Source organism: Schistocerca gregaria, chromosome 3, assembly GCF_023897955.1.
Source record: "Schistocerca gregaria isolate iqSchGreg1 chromosome 3, iqSchGreg1.2, whole genome shotgun sequence".
Classification (NCBI taxonomy): Eukaryota; Metazoa; Arthropoda; class Insecta; order Orthoptera; family Acrididae; genus Schistocerca; species Schistocerca gregaria.
This window is the reverse complement of record NC_064922.1, coordinates 713525687-713550170: the sequence shown is the minus strand read 5'-3', so window position 1 is coordinate 713550170 and position 24484 is coordinate 713525687. Positions and strand designations below refer to the sequence as shown.

Sequence of the window (24484 nt, the reverse complement as noted above, 5' to 3'; positions counted from 1 at the left end):
TATGTTAAGGGTCAGTTACCACTCCCTGCACCAAGTGCCTATCCGCTGCAGATCTTCCTGCAATTTTCTAATGCTGCAACTTCTCTGTATAATACAGCATCATCCGCGAAAAGCCGCATGGAACTTCTGACGCTATCTACTAGGTCATTTATATATATTGATAAGCAATGTTCCCATAACACTCCCCTGTGGCACGTCAGAGGTTACTTCAACGTCTGTATACGTATCTCCATTTAGAACAAAATTATGTGTTCTGATTGCTAAAAACTCTTCAATCCAGCCACACAGCTGGTCTGATATTCCGGAGGCTCTTACTTGTTACCAAAATCTTATTTATTTTTAGAGTTATCTGTTCTTCCTTTTTTGCCCCACCTGCCTCTCTTCACAATACTCAATACGGTTTTTATTTTGTTACCTGATATAGTTACTTTTCTCATAATAAAGTTGCTTCGATTTCTGGATTACTTGCTTCAATATTTTGCAGTAGTCTTTGTAACATTACAATTCTAATATCAGACGTATTCCTAGATAGTACATACAGTCTCCTTTTTGTCCTACATGATATCTTTATACCTTGTGTAATCCAAAGACTTCTGTGTGATTTGAGTTACCCTTAGGGGAAAACAATTTTCAAAAGAGGACGCTACTTTATTAATGAATGCTTTGTATTCTCCATTTGAGTCAAGACATATTGCAAACATCTATCCAGTTAATGTTTGAGCAATTTCCTGAATTTATCAATTTTTGACTTAATTATTACCCTCCTGTACTCAGATTTAATAGATTTTTGTTATCCTGAGGAGTTTCAACATTTAACACAAGATTATGCATGTCATCATCAGATAGCCCATTTTCTATTGCTATTGTGATATGACTTTTTCCCTAGATTTGTTTACAAAGGTATCAATAGCAGTCTCAGAGCATTTACATATCCTAGTAGCAAAGTGTAGAGCAGGAACTAAATTGAATGATAGTGTTACTGACTGTTATAATTGTTCACTGACAGAGCTTTTCAATAAATTCAGTATTTCCTTCTTTTTTACTATGAGATGGGACAGCAGAGCTTCCAGATTTTTTATTAAGAGGTTATAATTTCCTGAAGGCTGTCTGTATATACCTACTATTGTACAGGACTTATACGTGCTGCTCTGAGCAAAATTTATGATATAAATATTCTCGAAATCAAAACGGTTTCTGACAAATATGGCAACTCCTTTCTCCACATTTTCTCTACAGAAATAAGAAGCTAACTTAAATACTGAAACATTTAACATGTCTATACCAGTGGTCGTATGATGTTCAGAGGGGCAGATTATATAAACTGGTATGCTCAACTCCAGTTCTTGAACACAAATAAGCAATTCATTAAGCTTACTCCTTAGTCCTGTGACACTTGATGCAATAGTGATGACTGATTTTGTGCGCTGCCTGAATTACAACTGGATGAATCATATTTTCCTCACAGTTTTTGAGTATCTCTAGTTTCAATCAGAGGCTGTCAGCATGAATCGTGTACATTAAAATTTGCTTTCTGGTTGCCTGTTTAATATGAATGTCATTTTCAGCCTGTCTCTCAACATCTTTTGTACCTTCCCTCCCTACCCTAAAAAAAAAACTATTGATCTGTCACTTGTAACCACTGGTACGTTACCACTTGTGAGAGTGCCCTCCCTTCAGTTATTTGCTGTTAGCCCAGACAGTGTCACGCAAATACAAGAGCCGTCAAAGGAAAACGAGACAGATGGAAAAAAGTAAGTAAAGTGTTTATTATTTAAAAAATGATCGCCATACATTTAGCCTACTATGAGATTAGACTGTCAGTGCCTTCATGGAAAATGTCTGGAGGTGTCACGGAACCATTACTGTATTCGGACTGTTCATAAAACATTGATATATCGCAATCTCCAAGAAATATCGATACGTATCTCAGATTTTCTTAACCTATATATTTATATGTCGATATCAAAATGGCAATATCGAGTGCCGATATTTTTATTTTATGTTGTATTTTTTACTATTTTCGGCAAATATTTGAAATTATAGTGGAACGTAATTTTACGTCCTCTGTGTGAAGGAATCTCACTGCTTTTTGAGCTTTCGTCAAGTCCAGTCTCTCTCTCTGACTGTGTGAAAGAAGTGGCTCAAAAGAGAAAGTCCGTTTACACTGGGAGGTGGCGGTGTGAATGAAATAACGGAGTCACCGATGTGAAGAAATAGCACACCAGGTGCCTAAAAAACAAATTTTAAAGCAACTAGTATGCTATTTGTTCACATCGGCAGCCTTCAAAAACAGTTGCTGAAAGTGATGAACAAAAAGCTGAAAGATAAGATTCGTCTTTGCCACGGGTGGAGACCTGTGAGTGAAAATACTGCCGTGATCGGCATTACCTACAGAAACTACACCGTTTAACTTCACCACGCAATTTTTTTTCATTAGCGTAAAAAAAGATTTATTCCTACAAGTAGCCGATAATAAATTAAGAAAATAAGGTATGAGAAATTAACTGGAATGAAATCTTGCATTACAATGCACCAAGTACACAGTTGTTAACTAACAGAGTAGTCGCCCAAATAAATATCGTAATAGAAGCTTTTCATTTGCACGATGTCCCATTATTAACCTACAAATTTCAGATTAATTTTTTTTTTCTTTCAGTTCTTGCTCTAAGGAAGATGACAGGCTGCTACCTGCTTGACGTATAGAATGTCTAATAATAAATCAACACTTAAGTATACATCTACATATTTACGTCTACGTGGTTACTCTGCTATTCACAATAAAGTGCCTGGCAGAGGGTTCAATGAACCCGCTTCAAACTGTCTCTCTACCGTTCCGCTCTAGAACGGCGCGCGGGAAAAAACGAGCACTTAATTTTTTTGTGCGAGCCCTGATTTCTCTTATTTTATGGAGATGATCATTTCTCCCTATGCAGGTGGGTGCCAAAGAATGTTTTCGCAATCTGAGGAGAAAACCGGTGATTGAGATTTCATGAGAAGATTCCGTCACAACAAAAGACGCCTTTGTTTTAATGACTGCCTTTCCAATTTCACATATCATATCTGTGGCACTATCTCCACTACTTCGCAATGATACAAAACGAGCTGCCCTTCTTTGTACTTTTTCGATGTCATCTGTCAGTCCCATCTGATGCGGATCCCACCCGCACAGCAGTATTCCAGAATAGGGCGGACAAACGTGGCGTAAGCAGTATCTTTAGTAGACCTGTTGCACCTTCTAAGTCTTCTGCCAATGAATCGCAGTCTTGGTTGGCTCTACCCACAACATTATCTATGTGACCGTTCCGACTTAGGGTATTTGTAGTTGTAATCCCTAAATATTTAGTTGAGTTTACAGCCTTCAGATTTGAGTGACTTATTGCGTAATCGAAATTTAGCGGATTTCTTTCAGCACTAATGTGAATAACTTCACACTTTTCTTTATTCAGAGTCAATTGTCACTTTTCACACGATACATATATCTTATCTAAGTAATTTTGTAATTCGTTTTGGTCATCTTATGACTTTACAAGACGATAAATGATAGCATCACCTGCAAACTTTGTAAGACCTCTCCTGTGTCGTTAATATAGATCAGGAACAATAGAGGGCCTTAACACTTCCTTGGGGAACTCTGAATATTATTTCTGTTTTACTCGATGGCTTTCCGTCTATTACTACGAACAGTGGCCTTTCTGACGAATCCAGACGCACAACTGAGGCAATATTCCATAGGCATGCAGTTTGGTTAGAAGACGGTTGTGAGGAACGCTGTCGAAAGCCTTCTGGAAATCTAAAAATATGGAATCACTTTGACATCCCCTGACGATACAAGTCGAAGACCGGCAGTGTCTTTACAATGTGCTTACGTTACATTAATATTTCTTCCGCTGATGTATTGATACTTATTGTCGATATGTATGGAGTCGTTATAAAATATTTAAAATATCGCTATATCGGATTCCGATATTTTTAAAAATGTCAATGGTCCTAAATAGTACCAGCGCTTGCACCTTTTTGTCCAAAGTAAATTGGGAGCCAATAATGCGTTTCTCCAGAACTTGAAAAATATTGAAGTCACTCGGGGAGAGATCGAGACTGTGGATGTGTAAGGGCTTCCAGTGAATCTTCTACAGCGTACTCGAAACAAACGTGACAACATGTGGGTAGGCAATTTTTTGGCAGGTTGTTTGGACTGTACTGCAGAAGTTTCTCACACACATTCTCCATATAGTCCCCATCTCTCCCCATACGATTTGCGTAGTTTTGGAGTCCTGAAGGAACAAGTTCGTGATCGTCGATTTGGTTCTGACGAAGAGGTGCGCCCCTGGGTACAATCATGGTTCAATAGGAAACTGCTAACAGTTTTCCATGAAGTCTTGTCTCACAATGGGGTAAATGTATTAGTAGTTGCTGCGATTACTTTTTAAATAACAAATATCTGACTTTTTCCATCTCTCTTTTTCCTTTGCCTGTCCCTTATAAATTTATGAATTTCTGTATAGACCGCTGTGTCGACATCCCACTTCCATGCACAACTAAAACTACAGTCATCGTTCTTGTTAACTCTACTGTTTCTCGCACTGTCCATAAAATGGTTAGGTGAACAGTCTTCACTACATTCTCCAACAATCTTATTTCACTCTTTTACGAATTCGTAAACAAACCAAGAGGAGCGAAGTTCAGTACAAGAACTTCAACTCATCTTTGACACCGGCTTCGATGTATGCTTAACATCATACTGAATTCTCTCATTTACGTGCAGTTCATTTTCATATTGTTCATGTTGTTCTCAGTCAAATATATATTTGTGTTGCAACCTGCAGGAATGTTAGCGTGCAATGTAAGTCGACCAGCAAACTTTATTCATTATAAGTGGTTTAGTATACGAAAAATTCAACGACGGAATGGTTTGCTTACATGTCTCCCACGTAGCCGAAGATCAGTCCCATTACAGCAGCGACATATTGCGAATAAAACATGATGTCATTGACGATGTACTTGTTATTGCACACCCAGTTCATCTGCGATGGCACAGTCATGGAGAACCACGTGTTGTCGTAGGTCCAACCGTGTTGGCAGTTTATTTCTGAAATGTTGGCAGCCTTGTACGTATGGCTATCGCTGTACATCATGCACTTGCTGAACGTACCCTGTTCCCTGCGTACAAAGGAAACATGTGATGGTTAGTGTACATGTTCATAGTACTATCTATGCAAAGAAGTACATTCTTAAACTGGAGGGACAAGCCGCTAACACAGCAAAAAGAAAGTGCAGATTCTCAGTGTGATGCGTGACGATATAATTTAAAATAACTAAAAGGTATATATTTCAGTACATTATTTTCCCGCATTTAATCTTGGATGATATATCTAATAAAGTGTACTAACAGTATGAGGCAAACTTTTTATTTAAGAGATAATGAATGCAATTAGAAAACAAATCACTTAAAAAATTGTTCAAATGGCTGTGAGCACTATGGGACTTAACATCTGTGGTCATCAGTCCCCTAGAACTTAGAACTACTTAAACCTAACTAACCTAAGGACATCACACACTCCATGCTCGAGGCAGAATCGAACCTGCGACCGTAGTAGTCGCGCCTAGAACCGCTAGACCACCGCGGCCGGCGAAATCACTAAAAATCGCGAGAAAAAAATGTATCATAAAGAAAATAACCTGAGCTGACAAATAACTAGAGCGTCCAACATCTATCGGTGGTGCAAAGACATGGAATAGAATCGACAAAAGTTCATAATTTCAGTGGTACGCTAGCACATCAGAAGTTATTGTTGTAGGCTGGATAGTGAACACACTGTATCTAGTATTAATTATTGTCTGTATTGTGGTAACTTTTTCGTAGCTTTTGGGTCGTTTTTGCTTTAATTTTTCTTTATATTAATGTAATATTTGTATTACGGAAAACATTGCTGTGGAGTTCTACAGACATTCTTTCTAATACTAATACAACAGAGTACTGTACGGTCTGGGACTAGTCCAGAAGGCACTAGTGGCCAGTGTTACTCCATTATAAAGGACTGGGTCCAACAGTTTCAGAGCTCAAAAAGCCATCGGCAATCTTAGTACCATCTGAAGAACTTCAGAGCCCAGCAAATACAGAGGAGAGTAAAACAATCTGCATCCCAAGAGGTGCGGGTAAGGAAGCAGACACCTTTAAGTTTCCACTTGCAGCTAATTTTTGTTGGCAAATGTTGGACAGCCATGCCAGTTTTTTTTAGGAAAAAGGAATTCCTGAAATTGGGACTGTCCAACAACGTCCAAGGACTGTCAGAGTACAAATCTGGGTCAGAATGGATCGTGGCAAGAGAGAATTGGAAGCCATGCGAAAGGGCCCCAAACAGACGCCATTCGGATGCTGTCTTGCAGCCGGAGTTCATCCCTGTGTGCATAGTGGGAGCTCTACCAACTGAAAAATATTCGACATACAGCCTGGTGGTGACCAGTGGCCCGTTCATGGTGATGAGGAAGACTAATACTCAAAACGGAGCCCTCTGGGATCCCATTCTTTTGTACCGGTAGACAGCCGAGTGAAGTACCAACTTTAACCAGGAACAACCTGTGGGGAAAACTGGTAGAGGACCTCGAAAATACCAGTCAATCAGGTAAGAAAATGTGAGTCTCCAAGCTTTGTCGTACACCTTCTGCCCACCAAAAAAGACTGCCGGCGTTTAGAGAAAGTAATAGTGGGTCAAAAGTCCCTACGATCCGAGAAACCAGCATACTAGCAGGATTCAAACCTTTCAAGCAGTTTACAGTGTACTTTCTAAGGCTAACATGTCAACAGCTATGGATGAACGTTAAGTTTCTGCCCGGCTTAAGGATTGGGACCATGACATTATCTCGTCATTGTGAAGGAAAAATACTTTCTAGCTTAGTACAGATGAAGACCTTGAGTAGATGGAATCTTTAAGTAACATTCAGACGTTGTTCATCTGATTATGAATCGAATCAGGGCCTCAAGACGCCTGATGCGACATGCTAAGAGCCTGAAGCAGTTCTCAGTCAGTGAAAGGTTCAATACATAGTTCGACTTGGTGGTTAGTGAAGGATAGGGAGATGTCTTCAATTTGTTTATCCGTTCGAAAGGTAGCTGGGTAAAACGAGGTTACTGAAGCAGTCGCAAACGGGATCTCTAGGTGTTCAGCACAAACCGAAGCATTGATATAGATGGGATGAATGGCGAAGGTATTTTAAGATTTCACGACAAGTGGTTCTGGACACATTTGGTACTAGTCAGTACCAATTAAGTGTTTTACGTGTTGTACCTCCTTCAAATTGATGATGAATTGAAACGTATGTGTTGCAGAGCAAGATGTGAGTTCAGCTTGTTACTGTCACGAAAAAGAAATTCTGTAGTCCATCTCATCATCTGCGAAATAATTTCATATATTTTCAATTCATCTTTTTGTTCTCTAGAGAAAAGTAGCCTGATAAAATCCCTGTTCGCATTACTGTAAATCTGTTTAATGAACTTAACGGAATTACAATATTCAGTTTGAAAGTGGTTCTCACAAATTTTTTAAAGGACTGGATTATAATGGTTCATTCAACGGCTGTGTCATTATGATGGCAAAAACCGCCTTTATATTGGCACCGATCTGTGCAACACTCAGACACAGCATGTGTGTCTTATAACTTAAACTTCCATATAGTTCATATCCTACACTCCTGGAAATTGAAATAAGAACACCGTGAATTCATTGTCCCAGGAAGGGGAAACTTTATTGACACATTCCTGGGGTCAGATACATCACATGATCACACTGACAGAACCACAGGCACATAGACACAGGCAACAGAGCACGCACAATGTCGGCACTAGTACAATGTATATCCACCTTTCGCAGCAATCGAGGCTGCTATTCTCCCATGGACACGATCGTAGAGATGCTGGATGTAGTCCTGTGGAACGGCTTGCCATGCCATTTCCACCTGGCGCCTCAGTTGGACCAGCGTTCGTGCTGGACGTGAAGACCGCGTGAGACGACGCTTCATCCAGTCCCAAACATGCTCAATGGGGGACAGATCCGGAGATCTTGCTGGCCGGGGTAGTTGACTTACACCTTCTAGAGCACGTTGGGTGGCACGAGATACATGCGGACGTGCATTGTCCTGTTGGAACAGCAAGTTCCCTTGCCGGTCTAGGAATGGTAGAACGATGGGTTCGATGACGGTTTGGATCACCAGATCACCAGAGGTGTACGGACAGTGTAGGAGATCGCTCCCCACACCATGATGCCGGGTGTTGGCCGTGTGTGCCTCGGTCGTATGCAGTCCTGATTGTGGCGCTCACCTGCACGGCGCCAAACACGCATACGACCATCAATGGCACCAAGGCAGAAGCGACTCTCATCGCTGAAGACGACACGTCTCCATTCGTCCCTCCATTCACGCCTGTCGCGACACCACTGGAGTCGGGCTGCACGATGTTGGGGCGTGAGCGGAAGACGGCCTAACGGTGTGCGGGACCGTAGCCCAGCTTCATGGAGACGGTTGCGAATGGTCCTCGCCGATACCCCAGGAGCAACAGTGTCCCTAATTTGCTGGTAAGTGGCGGTGCGGTCCCCTACGGCACTGCATAGGATCCTACGGTCTTGGCGTGCATCCGTGCGTCGCTGCGGTCCGGTCCCAGGTCGACGGGCACGTGCACCTTCCGCCGACCACTGGCGACAACATCGATGTACTGTGGAGACCTCACGCCCCACGTGTTGAGCAATTCGGCGGTACGTCCACCCGGCCTCCCAGATGCCCACTATACGCCCTCGCTCAAAGTCCGTCAACTGCACATACGGTTCACGTCCACGCTGTCGCGGCATGCTACCAGTGTTAAAGACTGCGATGGAGCTCCGTATGCCACGGCAAACTGGCTGACACTGACGGCGGCGGTGCACAAATGCTGCGCAGCTAGCGCCATTCGACGGCCAACACCGCGGTTCCTGGTGTGTCCGCTGTGCCGTGCGTGTGATCATTCCTTGTACAGCCCTCTCGCAATGTCCGGAGCAAGTATGGTGGGTCTGACACACCGGTGTCAATGTGTTCTTTTTTCCATTTCCAGGAGTGTATTTTGGATGTCAACATTTTGAAAGGCTCATGGTTCCTTTCAGGGATTGTTTTATTTGCAGGTATATAACTTTGTTCAGCAGTTGCAAGAGATTTATGGTGTATTAACCATATAGTTTTGGACCATTTTTTTATCTCAGAGTGCAAAGAAAATTGCAATTAATCTATGTAATAAATGCAAGAGCGGTATGTCTGTTCATATCACTATAACTCCTCAATACACCCCACAGCCCTCTGCAGGTATAAAATACGGTAGCTCTGCAAACCCAATCCATGAAGGACGTTTCGGAGCTATAGGTATCAAAAGAGGGTAAAATAGGCGATGGGAAGACGCATTCATCAGTACACTTTTGGGAATTGATAAGAGCAGACCAAGCAAAAATTGAAAGTGATAGAAGGTAAAATAAATGTAGGTGAAAGTGAATTACGTAAAGAAGAAAGGAAGATCAACGTTTAACGTCCCAGTCACCATCGAGGTCATTGGAGACGGAACACAAGCTGTGGCGTTTCCAAAGATGGGGAAGGAAATCGTCCGTGACCTTTCAAAGGAACCATCCTCGATTTGCTTGTAGTCATTTAGGGAAATTCCCTTATGTAAGCCCAATCCACTAACCACTGTACCACCTCGCTCGATAATTCCACGAGTTAGTCAACAGTGTATTAAGTGGAATTTTAGTAATGTTAAGTAATATCATTTAAAAGGCTGCTGAAACAGCAAAAAGGACGGAGGAGACCTTGCAAATGCTGAACTGAAATAAAGGAAAGAGAACGAACAGTGAAGAAATGAAACAGATGACAAGCGACGAAGCAAACAGATTAACTGCTGAAGCAAGATTATGAAATGAAAGGAGTTAAAAGGAGTGAAGGAAACGTTCGCAAGCGCTTGAACAAAACGGTATACGAGAAGCTAAAGGCAGGAGAAGGCACTACGTTTCACAGGCAGCATTCCGTTATGATTTCACTAAAGACTACAACAAATATAAACACGCTGTCAATGGCAAAATGCTTCATGCACGTCAGTTCTGCAGTGCTAAGAAATTTGGTAGAAGAACACCAGTAATGTGTTGCGTGCCTGCCAAAAACTGATCGGCACCATTGGAAGTGCCTCTGCCGGAACGCAGGATCGGCAGTGTTCACGCCGACCGTAGAGGGCGCAGCTCAAAATGCAGTCGAGCGCCAGGTGGCCGCTAGGGGCCGTCGCGCTCAGTCCAGATTCTCCGTCACTCGCCGCAGAGCCGACGGTTGGCGCTGCCTGCGAATACAAGGGTCGCCGCTACTGGCCAGCCCACAACGGAGAAAGTTGTATCCTTTTTAAGTTACCCACTATTTGTTTATGAAATTTCGATCAAATTTACCTCCCACTCTGCAAAAAGCCTAAGTATTACCGAAACTATGTACCTACGAATGTTATCCAACAAACTCATATGCTAACGTCTGACTAAACAGAATCTAATTTGAACTGAACAGTAACAGGTCTGAATACAACTTATTTTTGCACTACTGGCCATTAAAATCGCTACACCACGAATATGACGTGTTACAGACACGAAATTTAACCGACAGGAAGAAGATGCTGTGATATGCAAATGATAAGCTATTCAGAGTATTCAGACAAGGTTGGCGCCGGTCGCGACACCTACAACGTGCTGACATGAGGAAAGTTTCCAACCGATTTCTCATACACAAACGCAGTTGACTGGCGTTGCCTTGTGTAAGGAGGAGAAATGCGTACCATCACGATTCCGCCTTTGATAAAGGTCGGATTGTAGCCTGTTAGCAGAATATGGAATCGGTGGGTTCTGGAAGGTAATACGGAACGCCGTGGTGGATCCCAACGACCTCTTATCACTAGCAGTCGAGATGACAGGCATCTTAACAGCATGACTGTAACGGATCGTGCAGCCACGTCTCGATCCTTGAGTTAACACATGGGGAAGTTTGCAAGACAACAGCCATCTGCACGAACAGTTCGACTACGTTGGCAGCAGCATGGACTATCAGCTCGGAGACCATGGCTGCGGTTACTCTTGACGCTGCAACACAAACAGGCGCGCCTGCGATGGTATACTCAACGACAAACCTAGGCGCACGAATGGCAAAAGTCATGTTTTTCGGATGAATCCAGGTTCTGTTTACAGTATCATGATGGTCACATCCGTGTTTGGCGACATCGCGGTGAACGCACATTGGAAGCGTGTATTCGTCAACGCCATACTGGCGTGTCACCCGGCGTGATGGCATGAGGTGCCATTGGTTACACGTCTCTGTGATCTTGTTCGCATTGACGGCATTTTGAACAGTGGACGTTACATTTCAGATGTGTTACGACCCGTGGCTCTACCCTTCATTCGATCCCTGCGAAACCCATCATTTCAGCAGAACTGCACGACTGCATGTTGCAGGTCCTGTACGGGGCTTTCTGGATACAGAAAATGTTTGACTGCTGCCCTGGCCAGCACATTCTCCAGATCACTCTCCAACTGGAAACGTCTGGTCAATAGTGGCCGAGCAACTGGCTCGTCACAATACGCCAGTCACTATACTTGATGAAGTGTGATATCGTGTTGAAGCTGCGTGGGCAGCTGTACCTGTACACGCAATCCAAGCTCTGTTTGACTCAATGCCCAGGCGTATCAAGGCCGTGATTACGGCCAGAGGTGGTTGTTCTGGATACTGATTTCTCAGGATCTATGCACCCATATTGCGTGAAAATGTTATCACTTGTCAGTTCTAGTATAATATATTTGGCCAATGAATACCCGTTTATCATCTGCATTTCTTCTTGGTGTAGCAATTTTAATGGCCCGTAGTGTTTATTAAATGCGCAACTGAAGTAAAACAGTTATCTGGCCCTAATTAAAATTTCCACTTACCTCGCGTCTTGACAAAACTGTTGCAGATTTCTCGAAAGCACAACAGCAAATACCAAGCAGTCAGCGGCTATCTAGATTTATATTTTTAAATAAAATTTCCGAAGAATATTTAGACTGCTGCATACAACATGGTGCTATGTGGTAATGCGTAATGATAAACCTTCTCTAAACAGTGGAACGGGAAGCGTAATTATTCCCATGAAATGATATTTCCGGACAACGATTTTAGATTAAGCATGTATTCAGAAAGAGTAAAACTTCGCATTGTCTTCACTGATAACATTAGTCTGAACAATACTATGCTTAAAGTGAACAATGATTTAAAATGAGTGCAACGTTGTCAAATTTGGATGGTCTCTCTCTCAGCGCTAAGGAAATGAACTAAGTTAACTAGCTGACAATCATTCCGACATTCTAGCTGCGCAGTACTGCAGTCTTACCTCAAACTACTACTATACAAAAAAATTTATATTCTTTTCAGCTTCCAACATATACATCATATTCATCCTTGCTGTCCTTTACAGTAACTCTTTCTTCATCTAACAGATAAAATCACATGTCAAGACTGCACTACTGAGTACGTCGATCACCTACCACACTTTAACAACTTATCAGACTGCATAGAGGAAAAACTGTGCCACAATAAGACCCAATACAGTGCAACAGTAACTTAACTCCCTCTCCCTCTCATCGATAACTAATAAAAATAAAAATGATAACTTTCTCTCTCTCTCTCTCTCTCTCTCTCTCTCTCTCTCTCTCTCTCTCATCGATAACCAATAAAAATAAAAATGACGAGCCCACCTCACACCTTCGGCGCCTCTATTTGTTGGCGCACGCAGAAACGGAGAGATCCGGAGAAGAGACTGAGGGCCTTTGTACCCTGCTATCAACGCCAAAGCCACAAACGTCAATTACTAGTGGCAACTACTCTAACCGAAGACTATTCAGTGAGACAATCCATTTTAAATCCAATAGCCTAGGCTAGACGTAAGTATTGTAAATATGAGTGTGTGAATTCTACCCAAGCGACTGAACGTCTGCGTTTTTAGAATTAGTATCCACCTTGTACTTGCCATTTACAACTGTAGACAAGAATGACTTCATCGTTTGAATGGAGACATCCCGTAAGTAGATCAGCTTAATGCAAATGTAACTGATTTGGGACAGCGTTCTCGCCCGAGTGTTCCCGGCCGTTCTAGAGGTTTCCCAGCCGTTTCCGAGTGTTCCATAGTTTTTTTTAACGTTGTAGAATATTTGTGAATGGTTTAGAATGTTCTGTAATGCCTTGGAATGTTCTCAGTATTCTATGAAGACTTAACGAATTAATGACAATAGTTTATTGCAAATTAGAATATTTCTGAATATTTAATTGAATTTAACAGTACTTCAGAGCATTTTGAGCACAACTGAAGGCCAAGCGGAGCGGGTTCCTTTTCAACTGATGTGTTTGCTTTAGTATGTCCTCCAGTTTCTCAACTTTCTTACGGTGCAGCTCGTGACGACCGTGTGACTTATATTCTGGAAGTAATTTTTTTTTCCAATGAGTGTTGTACATAAAAATAATGAAAAGACATGGATGACTATTCTAAAACATTAATTCGCTTTTTGTGTTCGGTCCTGCAAATGCTGTGTGCCCCATGGAAATCCCAAATATTCAGCGTTAGTATCTTGCTTGCCAATGATGTCCGTAATTTGACTAACTACTTGCAGATAATTTTGTGTGATTCTTTTTAAGAAAATGTTATCATTCTGTCTCATTTTTAGCAGATTTAGCCAACAAATAGTGACTACAATGAATGCAATAGCACACCAATACTTGTCCTTCCCTATTCATTCCTGGGACAATACAGGTAAAACGGTCACAAAGGTAGAGATGGGTTGTGGGATCAAGCTGTACCTAATAATCCTACACCCAACCGGCTGGATATTTAGCATTTCACTGTTTATGGAATAACTAAGAATGAGGCAGACATTGCGATGAAATTTAACGACACATAATTAATAAAAGCGTGTGTATATATAAGTTATGTTAGTAAATCTTACCTGGGTATTGTTAAGTTCTTCCACTCATCAACAGTCAAACCAGTATTCTCTCTGCCAGGAACGTAACACCAATGGTCGGGAGTCTGCATTGCCAGGTAATACAAATGTACACTCATCAGATTAACAGTGGCACCCAAGTAAGTGAAGATTATGTTAAATCTCCTCTGAAACTTCCCTCTTGCTCCAATAGCCTCCATAACATCTTCAAATGCTGGTGCCGTTACTTGCTCGCAACCTTTTGATAGTAGTTCCATGTTAGCCTGCAACTGAATGACAACATTTTTTCTTCGCTATTATATCTCCATAGGTACCTGTAACGGTCACAGGTGGGAGTGCAAATGCAGAAAATATCTTTAGACGGGTCGAAGAATCATGTAAATATATTAAATCCAAGAGATCCGTAATCATTTTTCAAATAATGGTTCAATTGTCTCTGAGCACTATGGGACTTTAATACGTGAGGTCACCAGTCCCCTATAACTTCAACTACTTAAACGTAACTAACCTAAGGACATCATACACGTCCATACCCGAGGCAGGACTCGAACCTGCGACCGTAGCGGTCGCGCGGTTCCAGACTTAAGTGCCTAGAACCGGTCGGCCACACCGGTCGGTTACCGTAATCTTGAAAATGGACAAATATATGTGGTGAATAACAATTTGTACTTACTGCTAGATGACAGAAATTTCATGGCAAGTTGCAAGTACGTCTTAGAAATGTTTGTTGTCCCTTTTGTTTTTATTTTTATTGCCTTTTAGAATAAATGCCGTGAAACTCTTATAATACGCATGTGTTACATGTGATGGGTGGACAAGAAATTATCCGAAATCACAGTCACGAAAAACTATCAAGCACATAAATACGCTACAATCTCTTAAAAGCTTCACAATAATTCAGTGAAACGTTGTATTTTCTTAAGCAAGGATAGTATTAGTAGTAGAGAGAAACCTGTGTTTCTGCTTGCACACTCTCTTTAACAGAAGTTACCTGCTGGTTAAAACACACACGAAGTTAATGCGCAATTTAAATTAACTTACGACGTTCAGCTGCATGAACAAGAAATCTCTGACCGGTACGCTTTGGAGGTACCTGGTCACGTTTCCACAACGAAAGCACATGCTACTATGAAGTTAGTGCGCCGTGTTGAGCCGCAAGGTTGATTTGCCCTCCCTCACAGAGTCATTTCGTATGGAGAGTGAAGCTGCGGCTGCGAGAGGACGGCGGCATCTTGCCGCGAGCGCCGCCGTGGCCCAGCAAAGACTTACGGCAGGGTGGTCAGTTGTTGCACACAGACTAGCGAGCGAGTTGTGGGTACAGCCGGGGGCGAGGACCTTGACAGACTGGTGCGCTGCAGCACTGTCGGCAGACATCACTACGCTCTGTATGATAACTGTGGTTCGTTTATTAGGATGTTGTCACAAGCTGCAACATGCTGAACACATGATCTCCGAAGTCAGCAACATGCTGCACCTGTAACATCTGATCGGCAGTAGCTCACTGCAGATCCACTGGAATCACAGTGATACATATACATGCATACAAACATTAATCCTTGTTCCATAGATCATGTATACGACATTTAGTAATGACGTGGAACGTGTAACTGTAACATAAGTTTTCTTTATACCAAATAATAAGGTTTTATCTTTTTTTACAGTTACTACTTCATGTCTAAGACTTCATCTATTGAGTAGAAGGAGTTGTCATTCAGAAATGCTTTTAATTTGCTTTTAAATGTTGGTTGGCTGTCTGCCAAACTTTTAATACTATTTGGCAAAATCTTTTGTACTGTAGACCAGGGGAGAGAATTCCTGTGACACTGCTCGAGCACTAGAGCACGTGCTGCGCGGTCGGCTGTGGCTACAGCAGCTTCATCAATACCTGCTATGAGAATGGGCCGCCTCACTCTCCCTGCTGAACTGCCTAATTCACCTGCCTTTTTTATTTTCTTGATCATGATCTTTAACCCATTTATTGACATGCGGCATCTTCGCCTGCTGTCTGCGATATTTCCGCAATGCAGCGCTGCTGTTGCTGCCGTTCTAATAAAACATTATCAGCAGTACACGGTCTTTCTTCTTAATAGCCATTGCGTTTTGAACCGAAAACCTCTGTCTTCTTGACTACGTACTTTAACAGTCACTTCACAAAAGAAATCGACACGTCATACTGACGTCAAAACAGGAAACATTTCACACTTTGACTGCTTACAGAACCATGTTTTCTTCTGGTGGCAGAAAGTGGGACTATTATTTTTCAGCATACTCCCCGAGCTCACCGACTAATGAATACACCTACGATGTGTTAGCGTCCTGCGATGTATACTTCCTGCACTGCAGTACTCTGAACACCGTCAATTTCATTATGACCGCCAGGTACTTATTGCGGTCAGCAGATTTCCTTGGACCGATTTTATAGGGTGAGTCACTAACTATTGCCACCTATAATAACTCCAAAAGTATGATAGAAGCTGAAACGTTAGTGGGGCAAATTTTGCATGGAACAACGGGGGTTATAATGTGACGTTGGTTTTGTATGCTGCGTGAGGTCGCTTTGTTTTTTAAATGGTATGCTATAGTTTGGTACTTATTTTCTCATAGCGGCTATCGAGACGAATCCTGTGATGTTTAATAGTAATGGTCTTTGAAGGTCAACTAAGGTCAAAAAGGTGGCATGAACGTCCATTTACAGAAGGTGTTCGAAATGATGACCACAGGTATCAATGCAGTGCTGCAATCTTCTTACCGTGGCTTGAGTGGTACTCCTTATCACTTCGGCACTCATCGAAGCACTTGCTCTGACAATTCTCTCTTGCGTATCTACAAGTATAGTTGGAACGTTTTTATAAACAATGTCTTTTATAAATTCTCACTAGAAAAAAATCCAGAGGCGTGAAGTCTGGTGAACGAGCCAACCACGATACATCTCCTCCGCGTCCAATCCAACAATTTGGGAATTGTCTCTGCAACTCATTTCTAGCCATCAGAGAAAAATGTGATGGACACCCATTTTGTTGATACCACATTCTGTTACCTGTTCCTAAAGGTTTTTCTTCCAGTAACAGACCTAATGTTTCTTGCAGGAATGTGGTGTACTTCCTATCATTAAGATTTCCTTCGATGAAATAGGGGTATATAATTCTGTCCTCCAGAATCCCACACCAGACATTCATCGGCCACGGTTTTTGGTGTGCAACTTGCAGCAGCCAACATGGATTTTCAGTTGCCCATTAATGCATGTTATGCAAATTAACGTTTCCATGGTTCGTGAATGTAGCCTCGTCAGAAAATAAAATCAAAATAATAAATGTGTCATTCCCCTGAATCTGAAGTTGAGCCCATCGGCAGAATTCAGAGTTTCACATACAATCCATACCAGTCTTGGTGGAGACTGATATGGTAAGGATGATATTTATGACGATGCAGAACACGAACACTACTACTTTGGCTCATGCCAGATTCCCTAGCGATTTGACGTGAACTAACACAAGGATCTCTAACTACAGTGGCAAGAGTACGAATTTCCGTTTCCTCATTAGTAACTTTCCTTTGCCGGATATGTTTCCGATGCGTTCAAGATCCAGTTATTCTCAGTTCATGTTACACATGTTTAAATGACGACGTGTAGGGTGAGTATGTTGGGGATATCTTTCAACGTATAAGTCTCTAGCTCTCACGGAATTTCGTTGGCATTCCCCGTAAATGAGAAGCATATCGACTCGTTCATCGAAGGAATACATAATTCACATTAGCTTAAATCGACGAGACTAGCCTTACTGTTTCTATTAGTGTTGTACTGCAAAACCGTCGAATGGTGTTTACGTGTCAGTGGCATGTTAGACGGATACGGCATATTCGGCGAATATTTACTATCTGCACGTGACACGCGAGAGAATTGTCAGATCATGTGCTTCGATAAGTGACGAAGTGGTAAGGAGTACCACTCAAGCCACGGTAAGAAGATTGCAGCACTGCATTGATACCAATGGCCATCACTTCGAACACCTTCTGTAAATGTACGTTCATGCCACCTTTTCGACCTTCGTTGACCTTTAAAGACCTTACTTTTATGCGTCATTGGATTCGTCTCGATAGCCACTATGAGAAAATAAGTACCAAACTATAGCATCCCATTTCAAAAACAAAGTTGACCATATCTCTGACGCGACCCCACTAGCAACAAAAAACCAACGTCGTATTACGGCCCCCGTTGACCCATGCAACATTGTCCCACAAACTTTTCAGCTCCTGTCATACTTTCAGAGTTATTCTAGGTGGCAATAGTTAGTGCCTCGCCCTGAGAGTTCGCTCTTTCCAAACTGTCCACGAACCTGTCATATGTCCTACATCTGACCAGGTGGAGAAGACGGAAAGCGTCGTCTCTTTTATCCCTGTGGAATAGCCCTCCTTATTTACTTAGTCTTAATTGTGTTTGCGTGGGCCACCTACCTCATGTGATGAAGACAAGTTAGGTGAATTGTTCACAAAAGGATCATATGCATCAAAGCAGGAGATGGATAACAAATAATAGCATCTGAGTTTCTTCAGTGAAGTGAAGGCTGTGTAATGAACCATGGTTTTGATCCCGTTATTGAACTAACTTCCACAGCAGGTCGCCATTAAGTAAGGTGACCTCAGTCGGCAATTAAGTATGTACTGTAAATGTATCATCTGTTAGTTTTTCGATGCTGTAAGGAAGTGGAGTGGTTTAAATTACGATGATCTCTCCAGTAAAGTTTTGGAATATGTTTGATGCGTGGTAACATCGGTTTACAGCACCCAGAAAGTTGGTATCAAGGCGAATGAAATCAGGCTATGGTGGCTAAGTTTTTGGAACTACTGTTGACCTCTTACAAAACATATGCTGGCCATGAGTAGATAAATAAGTTGATCTCCGCTTGAATATAAATTCGGTAATGTAATAATGTAATGGTGAATATCAATTACTCAGCCTTTCTTCTTCTGTTATGCGTGATCCGCCTACAACGAAATAATTGCTTTTGCAGCTGGAACAGTTAACATAACAGGCCTATCAAGACGGTACTCCGCGGTAACCGCTAAATTAAGAAGTTCTGCTTCCGTTCTTGCATTATCTGCTAATACGTCTAAGCAAACGATATCAAACAGCCAATTTACAAATGGGAAACAGGGAATTAGCATCACATCTCGATAGCAACAGTATACGTTGACACAATCTATTGTCAGAAGGCATGTTGCGTATTAATATAATGAGTTTGATTTATATTGCACTACTATTTTTTGTGATTCGTCTAACGCTAACAAGAGCAGTCCGATTGTACAACAGATTTAAATCCTGTATTCAGTTGTGCTTTTTACGAGCAGGTTTTTCAGACCCGGCAAGCAGCCACACTTGTTTGTTAACTTGCTTCAGCTATTTAATTTTGCAACATGTTTCGCGGTATATCAACATGCAAAAAAAGGGAGCAAAAGAACAGTCAGTGAGGACAGGAGTTTTGTTTATCCGGCAATTTTCGTATGCCAATTTTAGATCTTTCCTAGATCTTAAAATTTCTTTTCTGATCCATTTCAGTGTTCATATTCGTACAACTGCACATAATGAGACATACAGCACATATACACTGCCCTATCAGATTACGTGACATCACCTACGTTCTGCGTTAATGTGCAATAATCACTCTCAGACGGCAGGTGTCAGTACGAGCAGTGGCATTGGAGACTATAAAAAGCGCGTCGGGAGGGACGGGGACAAAAGTGTAGCCGTTGTCGTAACACGAAACGGAGACGTCCAAAAGGGCATGATCGTTACGTTTCTAGCCAAGGATGGAAGCATTCCACAAACGACTAAGTCTGTAAACTATTCGCGTGCCACCGTGATTAAGGTACACCATGTATGGAAAAATGCAGCTCTTCAAAACCGGCGACGGGGCAACTGTGGTGTACCAGGCACAATAGATGATGGGTGAACAACGGCTGCAGAGATGTGTACTTGCAAACAGACGTCCAACTGTTCAACAGCTGACTGCCCAGATGAAACAAAGACCTACCAACCGTGTCAACAACGAACGTTGCTACGTATGGACCACTGCAGCAGGCGCCTGGTTGATGCACTCATGGTGACTGCTATTCAACGACGAAGAAGGTTGGAATTCACACTCCAGTATCGCAAGTGGACGTCCAGTGAGTGGCGACAGGTGACTTTTCAGATGAATAACGTTCTATGCTGCATCAGACAGATGGCCTTTGGTGTGAACAGCGTGAAACGCCTGAAGGCTAGCTCCCTGCATCAATCGTCGAAGGCTCTAGACCGAAGGATATTGCCTTAGCGTTCTCGTCATTCTGGAAAGGATAAGAAGACAACAAGTGTGCATCTACGGTTGGGGACTTTATACACTCCTACATGCAGCTTGTTTTTCCTCAGCACTATGGCGTCTACCAGGAGTACAATCCAACCTGTCACACAGCTCACAATGTGATACCTTAAGGAATTAAAACCCAATCGAGAACCTCTGTTCTCGCCATGGAGCCTCAACCAAGAGACCCCGTGGAGCTGGCCCTGGCACTGGTGTCAGCAAGGCTCCACATCCCTGTCTGTAAATTCCAGAACCACACAATCTCTTTCTGCACGTCTTGCAGTGGTCCATGATGCAAAGGGTGAGTATTGTGGCTTTTCACAGATGGTCACTACTGACTAAAATAGTGGACAAGAACCTAATTCGAATAGATGTATTCCTATCTCTCCTCCTTACTATTATATATTTTATTTCCCTCCAGTCCCCTGCCTTTACTAATATTCGTAGTCTTAAATTTTTCAGTTTCAACTGCTTAAAATCTACAAATATTTTTTCAGATGGAAAACTGATTTCAGATTTTTCAACTATTTGTCCTTCGAAATCTGAGATTACTGATTGCATTACTTGATGATGATGCTGATAATTTGAAGTGATGGGCGCTCAACATCGAGGTCATCAGCATATTGACGAAAAGCTAGCATGCCAATCTCATGGGTTAGGGACCATTACTAAAGTTAAGGGTGTTATGCAACTCAGCCTTGACTGGCTATTCACCTAATGCCTTACATCCCAGAAGCTTGCGTAGTTGGTTTCAATTACCAGTTTCAACTGTAAGTATTCGATTACGAAATCAGTTGATACTTTTTTAGAGACTCAGCAATACCTTACAATACGTTGTGAATGTAGAAAGGTGAGACCTTCTCAAAGATTCCCAAAGTTCTCTTGATTACAATGAAAGTGTTATGCCACATTAATGCCATGTTACAATGATTTGGAGACTTCTTTTTGGGAGGACTGACCAAACATGCTCTCTTTGATGAGTGGGTGTAGGTACTACCTGACAGTACACCTGTCCCATCAGTAGTAGTAGTTTCATAAGATGATTCCAAAGGGACCCCACGATACGCTAGGGAAACAACCGTCGACCCAAGCAGAGCCCTGCATGCGTGAGCAAGCCTTATGCAATTAGGGAGGGGGGAGGGCTGGCAGGTACCCCAGAGGTTGCCTGATAGAGACTGTTTTACCTCAACAGCCTTACACCTCGTCAGCAGGTAGCAGACCTTGAGGTTGAGGTTGAGGTTTTTTTATAGGGGTATGTACGTTCCTCGCAGTTCAGGATGTGAAACCAAGGCCACCATTCTCGAAAACACACAACATTCCACCGCTGATCAACACGATAGTCGCTGAAGCATGTCCAGAGCGTACGGCGACAGAAGGTTGGCGGCGCTTACCAGCCCCTAGTACAGGAAGCCCCGGGATCGCCAAGCTCGTACTTAGCAGATGAATGCTGGGTCCCTGAGCGGATTTTATTACTTGCACCATCTGCCGGTGCCGAGCTATATTATTAGTTACATAAACTACTGATGTTTGTGAGGATTAACACCAACTTGTTGGGTATCTACAGAACTTGATTCTAGGTACTGACCACATCACAGAAACTATTTGTATGAAATCTCTCCGTGTATTAATGATTAGAATACCCACCACAACTGTAACGTAATTACTTAATGTCTTTGTCCACAAGCAATTCTAGTTATTTCAGGAAATAACTTATCTGAGAGGTAGTTGGGCGTTACTTCCCTTCCTGTAATTTTATCTCAGTTAGCTGCTGCTTCGAGAAACATTTCTGTACAGTTTTGAATTGGCCAAGGAGTATTTTCCTTTACTTCACAGGCTGCTTACACTGCGTGTCGTCTTTAAGTCCTGTGGCAATGTGTTTATCTTTTGTAGTTCTCAAGATTGCAGACCATCCTCTGACATAATAAAACGTGTGATGGCTCAGTTACCAATAATATTTGTATTTCTTCTGATCTGATTTATTTGGCACACATGAAATATTTTGATGCAAAACTAGTGGTGGAGCTAAGTACATAAATAATGTCTATGCTACTTTTCGCCCCACCTATGACTACAAAAAAAATATGGTCCATTTAGTGTGTGGGCCTGCGATATCTTCCATTTTTTCTGGAATCTCTGCTGCTTCCTATAATGATGTTGGAAGTTCTGTAGGCTCTGAAGGAATTCTGATTATATGTTGCACTTTTGTACTAGTAGCATTACCCATGTCGCCTGTAATATACCTTTGTCCAGTGCAGTCTTCTTCCCTGTAATCTTTGTCTAGTCCGTACTGGTGCAATGTACCCTCACGTAAATTCTTGTTTCCGTGACGGGGCGTGCCGGTAGCTCCTAAAAATCTGGAATTTTGTCTTTGTTGCTACCGTTCCTAGATCAACAGAATCTTTTTCCAACCAATCATGCCTGTCATGTATGCTAGCAACAAATACGTGTGGTTGCACAGCTTTTTGCTAGCATTTCCATCATCGTCCATGTTACTAGCCTTTAAACACCGTTTCCTTCACCAGTTGTGATGCAGTTAGAACTTTTGTTTTTTCGTATTTACTTGCCTTCATTCTCCACAATAACATTGGACTATTGTCTTGTTAAATGATTTACCATCGTTTATAGAACTCATAATGCAGAAGCAGAACGCGGTGTCCCATTGTACACCGCAAGTCATTAACCACCACCAAGCTTAATTAATCACTACGACTCGTAGCTATGTTGACGACCAATTTGTGAGCGTCAAGTGTATTCCACTTAAGGGTGTTTTATTTGCTATGGGATAATCGCTTTCAACAGCCATTGCAACTGATATCTACCCGAACTAACGCCAAGAGAGATATTATACTCTAATATACTCTGACACTGCTATCACAGACGTTGATAATAGTAAGACATGTACAACAACATCGACTGCTCTGCAATTCACACGTGAGTGCCTGGCGGAAGGTTCATCGAACAACTCTCCCATTCCACTCACGAATAATGCGGAGGAAATACCAACAATCAATCTTTCCGTGTACGTTCTGATTTCACTTTTCTCTTGTTTTTCCAGCGTAGGTGGGGAACAACAAAATTCGCATTCGGAGGAGACAGTTAGTGGTTGAAATTTCATGAGAAGGTCTCACTGGTGCTAAAGAAGCCTTTTGTTTTAACGATTGCCATCAACTCGCATACCATATCCATGACTGTCTCCCCTATTTCGCGATAATACAACACGGACTGCCCTTCTAAGAACGCTGTCGATGTCTTCCGTTAATCCTATCTGGGAAGGATCCATATGGTGCAGTAACACACCTGAAGAGGACAGACTAGCTTAGCTTGGTGCAGGGTTCACCTGCAAACAATCTAAAAGGTCTGCCCAGGGCTTCTCCTAAGACATTTGTATAGATTAAGAAGTACAAAGGACTGTAACACTTCCTATGGGAACGCTATATATTACTACTGTCTTACTGAAAGATTTTCTGTCGATTACTACATACTGTGGCCATTCTGACAGGAAACCACTCGTCCATTACCACAACTGAAGCGATAATCCGTAGGGATGAAATTTGATTAGAAGCCGCTTGCGTGGAACGAAGTCACATTCTTTCTGGAAATCAACTGGAGATCCCCTGTTGAGAGTATTCATTGCTTCGTGTGAGTAAAGAGCTAACTGCTGTGCACAAGAACGAAATATTTATAATCTGTGCTGCCTATGAGTTAATACATGGTTTTCTTCGAGGAAATTCATAACATTCGTAGGTTCCAAAATCCTAAGGCAAGTCGACAAAACAATTGTGCTATTAGCATGGACTAAAATTTTCAAACCTCCCAAAAGTACCTTCTTACAGAGCTTTTCCCGTGTAAAACCTCGAAAAAACGTAATAAAATCCCTCCTCTTTTTACCGAGTTGTTCAGAGCGAGTATGTGGCATTTGGACGACTTATTGATTCTTGGAAGCTTATTAGTTGGTTGAGCGGATGGTTGTGGTGCGTAGGTTAGGAGGGGGGGAGGGGGTAAGGTGCGTGACAGCGATTTCACCAGTCCCTCGATCAAGGAAGACTCCTTCTGGAATTTGAGACATCATCCAGAAATTTGATCGAATTTTGTTAGTATGTAAGAGTGATAAAATCGAGGCCCTGAAAGCATTATTTGTGCCAGAGATAATAAATA

The 24484-nt window shown here is 42.1% G+C and overlaps 1 protein-coding gene across 1 annotated transcript in view; it reads right to left on the bottom strand.

The window, feature by feature from the left end:
* LOC126354381 (solute carrier family 22 member 7-like) overlaps positions 1-24484 on the bottom strand; it is a 181680-nt gene that overhangs the window by 108969 nt on the left and 48227 nt on the right. Inside the window, exons 2-3 of the mRNA XM_050003982.1 lie at positions 13998-14263; positions 4918-5157 (exon numbers count right to left, since the gene is read on the bottom strand). Coding sequence (XP_049859939.1) covers positions 4918-5157; positions 13998-14251 — 494 coding nt within the window. The 5' untranslated portion in view covers positions 14252-14263. The remainder of the gene's footprint in view (positions 1-4917; positions 5158-13997; positions 14264-24484) is intronic.